The following is a 9525-nucleotide window of genomic DNA, read 5'->3' on the forward strand; positions in this document are numbered from 1 at the left end:
TTTCCAAGACATTTCCTCCCAAAATATAACGGAGATTGAGAAGTTCTGGAAGTCCACAAATTTGAGTTAGCTGCCGTTTAATCCCCCCCCCCTTCTGACTCAGTCCCTCCAACGGATGGGATGAGAGGACGTTCGCCGTAGGGGAAATCATTTTATATCGAAACTGCTTATTTTTGAATTTATCACTGAAATGTGCTACAAAAGTTATCTAGAAGTTTGGAGTTTTTAACGACTTTCCAGGTAAGAAATACAAGACAACATAGTCAACATGTATTGGAGATATGTTAAAACTTAAAAGTTAGTATGATACAAATGGTATAGGCCTATATGTGTGTATTTATGCATGTTTTATTAGGCGATTTCTTTTTAAATAGCGGTCGTTTGTTTATAGTCTGGTTTCTTATTTTTCAAAGTATATAGTTTAAAAATATTTTAGTAGGTTAAATCTGTGATTTAAAAAAATGTTAAGCCTCAGCAGTTTGTTTTCCAGAAGTAGTGTATTTTTGTGATTAAAAAAATACTATGTATGTAAATATGTTTTAAAATATTTTATCCTTTAGTATTTGTGTTTTAGCATTTTACTTGTTCTGAATTTTATATAGTTAAAAAATGCGATATTTTTTAAGGTTAAATATCTGTTGAAAAGTCAGAAAACCACAGAGCATTCATTTAGAGCAGGAATTGACCCAGGGACATTTCTGAAGATGAGCCAAGGACTTATGTTATTGTATTTGACAGTCATATGGGGAGCGAGGAGACCACTCGGATGTGTTTAACACTGGGCTTCATCTGTGTTTATAATACTCATCGAATTTACTGTCTTTGTCAGCTTGAAGGTTGGTCATCTCCTGTCTAATCCAGAACATCTTTCATCATGGGTGACTGGAGCGCGCTGGGGAAACTTCTTGACAAGGTCCAGGCATACTCCACGGCAGGAGGCAAAGTCTGGCTCTCCATCCTCTTCATCTTCAGGATCCTGGTCTTGGGGACGGCGGTGGAGTCCGCCTGGGGAGATGAGCAGTCGGCGTTCAAGTGCAACACGCTGCAGCCCGGCTGCGAGAACGTGTGCTACGACAAGTCGTTCCCCATCTCCCATGTGCGCTTCTGGGTGCTGCAGATCATATTTGTGTCCATGCCGACCCTCCTGTACCTCAGCCACATCGTGTTCCTCATGCACAAGGAGGAGAAACTGAATAAAAAGGAGGAGATATTACGAGACATCCAGAGCAAAGGAGGAGATGTGGATGTGCTGTTGAGGAAAATTAAAATGAAGAAGTTCAAGTATGGCCCCCGGCTGCGAGAACGTGTGCTACGACAAGTCGTTCCCCATCTCCCATGTGCGCTTCTGGGTGCTGCAGATCATATTTGTGTCCATGCCGACCCTCCTGTACCTCAGCCACATCGTGTTCCTCATGCACAAGGAGGAGAAACTGAATAAAAAGGAGGAGATATTACGAGACATCCAGAGCAAAGGAGGAGATGTGGATGTGCTGTTGAGGAAAATTAAAATGAAGAAGTTCAAGTATGGCCTGGAAGATCATGGGAAGATCAAAATGAGAGGAGGGATATTTTACACATATATAGTGAGCATCGTCTTGAAGTCCATATTTGAAATTGTTTTCCTGTTGATTCAGTGGCACCTTTATGGATTCAAGCTGTCGGCTGTTTATACGTGTCAAAAGTTCCCTTGTCCACATAAAGTGGACTGCTTTTTGTCTCGTCCCACCGAGAAGACGGTTTTTATCATCTTTATGTTGGTCGTGTCGCTTGTCTCTCTGGCCCTCAACGTCTTTGAGTTTTTTTACGTGATTTTCAAGAGGATGAAGGATCGATTGAAAGAGTCGGAGAAAAACTTTGATAGGGCCTGTAATATCAAGCCTTGCCCAAGGAACTTGTCCAGTTACGGGTATTACAGCGACTGCTCGGCCCCCGTTCCTAATCTGGGCTACAACCTAAATACGGGCGACAAGTCCAACTCCTCTGACAATTACGACAAGCAGGCTAATGAGCAGAACTGGACTAATTACAGTACAGAACAGAACCAGCTGGGTCACACCCAGCGCTTTCCATATTCTGAGAAAGTGGCTCTGGGGAAGGATCTTCTGCTGCTCAAAGAGCTTGAACCTCGACCGAGTAGTCGAGCGAGCAGTCGGGCCCGGCCGGATGATCTTGACATCTAGCAGAAGCCTCAAACACAGACCCCATGGACAATTTCTACCTTTCACAAATAGTGAATATTAAAAAAAAACTGTGAAAAGGACACTGGTCACTGACATCCAAAGAATATTGTTTCAGCATTTATATTTATTTTATTTGTTTTTTCTATTGTAACTCATGCCAAACAGTTTTTGTTAAGTGGACTGTATTTATGAGCTGTGATTGTGAAAATGTAAATAATTTCACAGGTTTGCTCTAAAATAAATGTTTAATACAGTATATGGGTAGTTTATGCATATGTATCCATAAACTTTTTTTTACATCAACATCAAGTTTTTAAGTTAAAATGTATAATGACAATTGTATTTCTTAAGTCCGGCAACAGGTCAAAATTTCCTTTGAATTTTTCACCATTTTCAGCACCATTTTGCCTTCACTTCACTACACAAATTAATTTTAAAAGCTGCAAATATTCCATATTGTCTCTCTAATTTATATGAGATCATAAAACTGCATAGATAATAATTTTAAGTAGTATTAATACTACTATAAGTAATATCTTTCTCTCTCGCTCCCTTTCTTTCTCTAAATATATATAATTTCTATCTATCTGTCTATCTATCCTATAAAAGGGCTTTAGATGGAGTTAATCAGGGGCCGTATGTATAAAGCCGTTTAGAGTAAAATTTTGGTCCTAAGTGTATCAAAATTCTAAGAATGACGTAATTTTACTCTTATTCCTAGACTTAAGAATAAGAGTGATTCATAAAGGTCCCTAAGTGTTAAAACTAGGTCTCAGCACCTAAATTATTTAAGAGAGCTGAAGAGGTCTCCTAACTGGAGTAACAAGATGGCAACAAAGAGGAGGAGGCAAACACTTTCCAGTGAAGATATGACATATTGGAGTTATATGATAATATGGAGTTGATAAAAGATACAAACTTGATTGTCAAGATCAAAAAGTCTTTTTTTTTTGTAACTGACAAAGTAAGAAATTTAATAACCTTTTCCACTCAACAAGTCAATGCTCTAACTGCAGAAATGAAAGTAATAATTAAATTTTTTTGGCAGGAAAATTGGAAAAATGCAGCAATGCACCTGTGATGACACAGTAAGCAGGGTCTTACATATTGTGGCACTAACCCCACCAAACACAACAGTGGCCAAAAGTGATGTGTGGAGTTTTTTTTTTTTTTTTATGACCCCACATTTCACTTAAACCATGAGAAAACACTGACCAGTGTTGCCAACTTCTTTCAATTGAAAGTTGATGACATCATAAATGTGAGTTCACTGATCTATATAAATATAAATATAGATCAGTGGGAGAGTGATTGGGAGGGGTGAGGAAGTCACTACATCCAGTGACAAAATCACTAAATTGGCAACATTGTGACATTAACTACAACATAAGTTATTAATATTTCATTGGTCCTCTTGTTTTTGCATTCATAATTTCTTTGTATGACAGCATGGCCAAAAATTATGGCCGCACAATTTGACTTGTTTCATTGCATTATTATCACAAATAAAACAACTGACTCTAAGCAACTATGCAATATGCTTACAAAATCTTGCACCTTTATTTTTTTTTTATTAGGGGTGAAGATGTCAGATTTGAAGATGTCAAACATCACTTTTGACCACTTTTTGAACTATACGGCAGTTCATTGACTTTCCAACTAACCGCCAAACCATGCTCCAAAAAAAGCCACTTTTATGAGGATTGTGGGCTTTCCTGGAGTTGTTGGAGCCATTGATGGAACTCATGTTCACATCATTGCTCCAACTGTAAACAAGGAGACATACCAATAGAAAATGAAGCATCAGTAATAATTAGTGATAATTTTGCACAATGCAAAGCATTTAAAAAAAATACATTTAAATATTAAAATATTTCAGTGGCTTAATGAAATGATTTGATTGTAATTACATTAAATGATTGGTGTTGTGCTGCTGTGACTTTACATGAGCAGGCTCACTATTGGCTGATTCAGAGGTCGAGGTCGGCCATTTTGGGTTGACATCATTGTAGTCCTTAGTTCGCGACACTTAAGTGTCACCTTAGTCAACAGTTAAGAATCAGTCTTAGACTTTACTGAAAGTTGCTTTTAGCTTCTTTATAAAAGTCTCCTACTCTTAGAAAAGTCCTACTTTTTACTAAGAATTTTTTGACACTTAAGTCAAAGCTTAAGACTATTCTTAAGAGCATTTCTGAGAAGTTTTATACATACGGGCCCAGGTTATTATTGTTAACTTAAACTAAAACCAAGTTTAAAATGCTTAAAATATTCTTTTAACTTTTAATTCTTTTAACTGAAATGAAACATACGTATTTTATTACTTGATATGTTAAAATAACTGAAACCGGGGGGGAAAAAACTATTTAGACATTTAAAAAATTATAAAAATGGCCAAAAAACATCAAAATTACAAAACTTTAAAATGAAAAATATGAAATATTAAAAAATAAAAATACTAACAAAAACTCTAATAGTATTTCAATGATAATTTAAAAAAAAAACACTGATTTCCAAAAAGTATTTAATGTCAACTACCCATATGCATTTTAAGTACAGCATATCTTTTATATTTTTCAGAAAAAAAGAGTGAAATCAAGTTAGATGTGTGATGTTTTTTAGCACACATAAATCTATCTAGTTTAACCCTACTGAAATAAATTAAGATAATTAATTCTACTCCAGCAGGAACTTAACATGAACATTCTTTTTTTTCCATTCTTCTTTTTCCGACAGCGTTTTTCCATTGCGGGAAGTTAGCCAGAGCGTATAAATGTTTTCTGGAATCTTTACAGTAACTGTACATAGTCTTCTGCTCTGGACCAGTAAAGACCAATGTCAAACCACCTGACTGCTTATCAGAGCTAAGTGTAAAGTGTTGACATAAATGTTGGTTAACATATTCACATAATTCACAAGTGGCAAATTGACTCCCTCTGACTGACAAATGAAAGCCCTAAAACGAGCCTGAAATTAAAACGAGTTAATTAGATTCAACTTTTTCCTCTGTTCTCAGAGTTTCCTATTTATTCAAAGGACTAAATGAAAACATGCTTTCACTCAAGTCTGCCAGCCACATGTGGCTGAGCAAAAAGGCAAAAAACCCTGTGAACTGTGTATGTGCACTTTACTCTGAAATAGGTTTTAGTAAAATCTGGGCTATGTGCATCAAGGACATGGTGCAGTTACGTAGCATAAAAGGAATTCAAGTAAGTATTTACTATCATATGTAAACATTGTACATTATCAAAGGCTGATTTCAAGCATTAAAATATCTTTCAAGGTAAAAATGTTGCCATTTCTCGCATTCCTCATTTGGATGATCAAATGTGACCTAAGTACTGTAATGAAATGTGCCCCTTGTAAACCTGAATGTTCTTCAGTCATGAAATGAGACTTTGAAGGAGGTTTAATAACTCAGTAAAACACCATCTTAGTTTTCAACCAAAACTCTGGCTCAAGCTAGTTCAAGGTTTATAGCCTGGATGAACCCACGCCACCAAAAATGAAGTGTTTCAAAAGTGTTTAGCATAATTGTTCTACATTGTTTATTGAACAATTAGAAACTGATACATGCATCACAGTTTGTCATTAGGAATTCTGGTTTATATTATTCAGATTATGTTATTCTGGTTATGTTATTCAGATTATCTATCTGTTTATCTAAAACAAAAATCTCCCATGTTTTCAATCATTGTAATGCCTATATGATCTTCAAAAATCAAGATTTTCCAGTGAGACTGTCTTGAGAAACTTTAAAACCTATTTTTGTTTTAAATTCCATTTTAGGTTCAAAATGGAAACTTATAAAGTACACATATAAAAGGTAAATGCAGCCAAGCTCATCTTTTACTCTCACTTGTCCGACTGTAAGATGTGAGGCGGCCGGACATACCTTTCAGCCTTCCAGTTTAATTGAAAACAGCAGGGTCTAGTTCTGTTAGTTCAGAACGTTCTGCCATACCGATTACATTATAGTGTGCCATAGTATAAATTTGCAGTGTCTAATTGTGTGTGACTTATGGAATAGCACGTTTAATATCCTACTTGCATACATAGCAGGACCACAAACTGTGTCTAAAAATAAACGTTTTGTACTCAGTGCCATGGGGTGCGTTTTTGAAGCAGTGCTTAAAGGCTTTGTAGAAACAGCTTGTCTTGGTCTATTAGGTGAACTTTACATGGCATTAACATCAACCATTTTAATTAGGCTACATTAAATATTCACACTACACCCAAAGCTCCATGGTTACATTCAAGCCTTCTTCTTGGCGGTGTATTTGGACAAACAAGTGAATGGTTATAGGCCTTATGGTTTGTGGTGAGGTTTATTCAGCAGCAGCAGTAGCCTACAGACTAAAGTCAGCTCGACATTAAGCGGCATCATGTGATTTCCTCCAGCGCTTCCAAAGTTTTGGGATACATTTGAGGGTGAATTTATCTTCTGTACTGCAGGAATGAACTGTGAAGAGACTCCAATTGTTGAGAAACAAAGGCAAAGGACATGGCTAAAGCTTTCATAAGCTTGAGTATCATCAATCAAATGGCTAACAAATGAAGAAAACACAATGAGATTAAAGTTGGCAAAGTCTTCTCACTTTTTACGTAGGCTAACAAAACTATGTTATAAACTGTTTTTGGCCTCTATAGTTTTTAACGAAATGAGAGACGCAAATTGTGTAGATGACTTAAGTTAAGTTACTACTTAATATCTAAAGCAAGAACCTAAATTAAAATAGAATATATTGTAAAATTCATAAGAACTAGCCTACCTTTAGCTTTTGTGTTTTTTGTCCGTATGCTTTCGTGAAGATTCTTTCTACTTTATGTGTGTGTGTGTGTGTGTGTGTGTGTTCCACTGAAACAAAAGACAAGACACGAATTAGGAACTATTATTTATTATTATTATTTCTGTGAACTAGCCCTTATGGTCTGATTCATTCATGAGGAGCATTAGATAGCGATATGACACTGCGGTGACTCACATCGTGCCAATGCTGGAAAAATCCAAGTTATGCATTCTGTGATTTATTAAAGTACAATCCATAGTTATGTCGGCGGAAATGTACTAAATGAATTATACATGGAATTTCTGAGGTAAACTGCAATCGCATGTGCACAATGGAACACGCCTGCCATCTAGCGGGCGACTTTAATAAGTGCGAGTCATTCCGCACAAAGGACAAGGTCTGTACATTGTAGGGTAGAATGGCAGTTACCAGCGAAACAAGTAGGCTACAGTATATAAAATGGACGGATTGGTCGGGCACGATGAGTTTTAATAATGTATTGCCTTTCCCCCCTGGTTTTTAATGTCAAGTCAAGGTATTTTTAATGTAGTGGTAGGTCTCATATTTTTCTTCAAGTGTAAGTGATCGTCCAGATCTCTTGTGCAGTAGCAGCTGTGATTTGGTACTTGTTGCTATTCTCAGCGCTGATAAGGACGGACCAATCACAGTCATTTATAATTACCGAAGGATGTTATGTTAATGTTATATGGCATGCTATAAAACTATTTTGTATAGAGACTGCTGGGGCGCTTGTAACAGGCAATCCTACGAATCATTATATTAAAAAGAAAATATCATATTTAAATGGCACAAACAGTATAAACGACCCAGCAAGACAATCATCACGCCCTGATTTAAAGGGTTTACGTAGGCTAACAAAACTATGTTATAAACTGTTTTTGGCCTCTATAGTTTTTAACGAAATGAGAGACGCAAATTGTGTAGATGACTTAAGTTAAGTTACTACTTAATATCTAAAGCAAGAACCTAAATTAAAATAGGATATATTGTAAAATTCATAAGAACTAGCCTACCTTTAGCTTTTGTGTTTTTTGTCCGTATGCTTTCGTGAAGATTCTTCCTACTTTATTTGTGTGTGTGTGTGTGTGTGTGTGTGTTCCACTGAAACAAAAGACAAGACACGAATTAGGAACTATTATTTATTATTATTATTTCTGTGAACTAGCCCTTATGGTCTGATTCATTCATGAGGAGCATTAGATAGCGATATGACACTGCGGTGACTCACATCGTGCCAATGCTGGAAAAATCCAAGTTATGCATTCTGTGATTTATTAAAGTACAATCCATAGTTATGTCGGCGGAAATGTACTAAATGAATTATACATGGAATTTCTGAGGTAAACTGCAATCGCATGTGCACAATGGAACACGCCTGCCATCTAGCGGGCGACTTTAATAAGTGCGAGTCATTCCGCACAAAGGACAAGGTCTGTACATTGTAGGGTAGAATGGCAGTTACCAGCGAAACAAGTAGGCTACAGTATATAAAATGGACGGATTGGTCGGGCACGATGAGTTTTAATAATGTATTGCCTTTCCCCCCTGGTTTTTAATGTCAAGTCAAGGTATTTTTAATGTAGTGGTAGGTCTCATATTTTTCTTCAAGTGTAAGTGATCGTCCAGATCTCTTGTGCAGTAGCAGCTGTGATTTGGTACTTGTTGCTATTCTCAGCGCTGATAAGGACGGACCAATCACAGTCATTTATAATTACCGAAGGATGTTATGTTAATGTTATATGGCATGCTATAAAACTATTTTGTATAGAGACTGCTGGGGCGCTTGTAACAGGCAATCCTACGAATCATTATATTAAAAAGAAAATATCATATTTAAATGGCACAAACAGTATAAACGACCCAGCAAGACAATCATCACGTCCTGATTTAAAGGGGTCATATGATGCGATTTAAATTTTTCCTTTCTCTTTGGAGTGTTACAAGCTCTTGGTGCATAAAGAAGATCTGTAAAGTTGCAAAGACTAAAGTCTCAAATCCAAAGAGATATTCTTTATAAAAGTTAAGAGTCAACCACGCCTACCTAAAACGGCTCGTTCTAACACGCCCCCACATGTCTACGTCACTATGTGGGAAGATTTGCATAACGCCGCCCAAATGTTCACGCAAAGAAATAAGGCGTAACTTTTATTCTCGCTGTAGTTTTGTTGTTTCCGCCGCCATGTCGTAAAGACGCTGTGTGCTTCGTTGTGAAAGTGAAACTACTTTGTTTGGCCTTCCAAAAATGGACACGACTAGAAATCAGTGGTTAAGTTGTATTTACAACACTGTTCCAGAACACTTCAACCCAAATATTCAGATGTGTGCAGCACATTTTATGGAGGACCGTTTCCTGATACTGGGAGAGTAGACTACAATGCTGGCTGTTCTGACTCAAACACTGCAAGTATGTTTTTTATATTTAAAGAGTTTTTATATTTTATATATTTAAAGCGAGCTTTTTGGGCAGTGTAGAGTAGGGCTTGTTGTTTGTCATTTCTCCGATCACAAATGCAGACATGGTTTTATGTTTTCGCGGC

The 9525-nt window shown here is 36.7% G+C and overlaps 1 protein-coding gene across 1 annotated transcript; it reads left to right on the plus strand.

Moving 5' to 3' along the window:
* Nucleotides 1–55: 55 nt before the first annotated feature.
* On the plus strand, nucleotides 56–2332 carry LOC107723735 (gap junction alpha-1 protein-like). The gene is made up of 3 exons (XM_016532448.1): nucleotides 56–240; nucleotides 830–1159; nucleotides 1401–2332. The coding sequence occupies exons 2-3, from the start codon at nucleotides 875–877 to the stop codon at nucleotides 2178–2180; spliced, it is 1065 nt and encodes a 354-aa protein (XP_016387934.1). The 5' UTR covers nucleotides 56–240; nucleotides 830–874; the 3' UTR covers nucleotides 2181–2332.
* Nucleotides 2333–9525: the final 7193 nt, after the last annotated feature.

Source organism: Sinocyclocheilus rhinocerous, unplaced genomic scaffold, assembly GCF_001515625.1.
Source record: "Sinocyclocheilus rhinocerous isolate Xijiao unplaced genomic scaffold, SAMN03320098_v1.1 scaffold283, whole genome shotgun sequence".
NCBI classification, from domain to species: domain Eukaryota; kingdom Metazoa; phylum Chordata; class Actinopteri; order Cypriniformes; family Cyprinidae; genus Sinocyclocheilus; species Sinocyclocheilus rhinocerous.

Coding starts and splice junctions, on each gene's coding strand:
- LOC107723735 (XM_016532448.1), top strand. CDS start 875: ATGGGTGACTGGAGCGCGCTGGGGAAACTTCTTGACAAGGTCCAGGCA. Junction 1,160..1,400: donor CCCTCCTGTACCTCAGCCAC/ATCGTGTTCCTC, acceptor TACCTCAGCCAC/ATCGTGTTCCTCATGCACAA.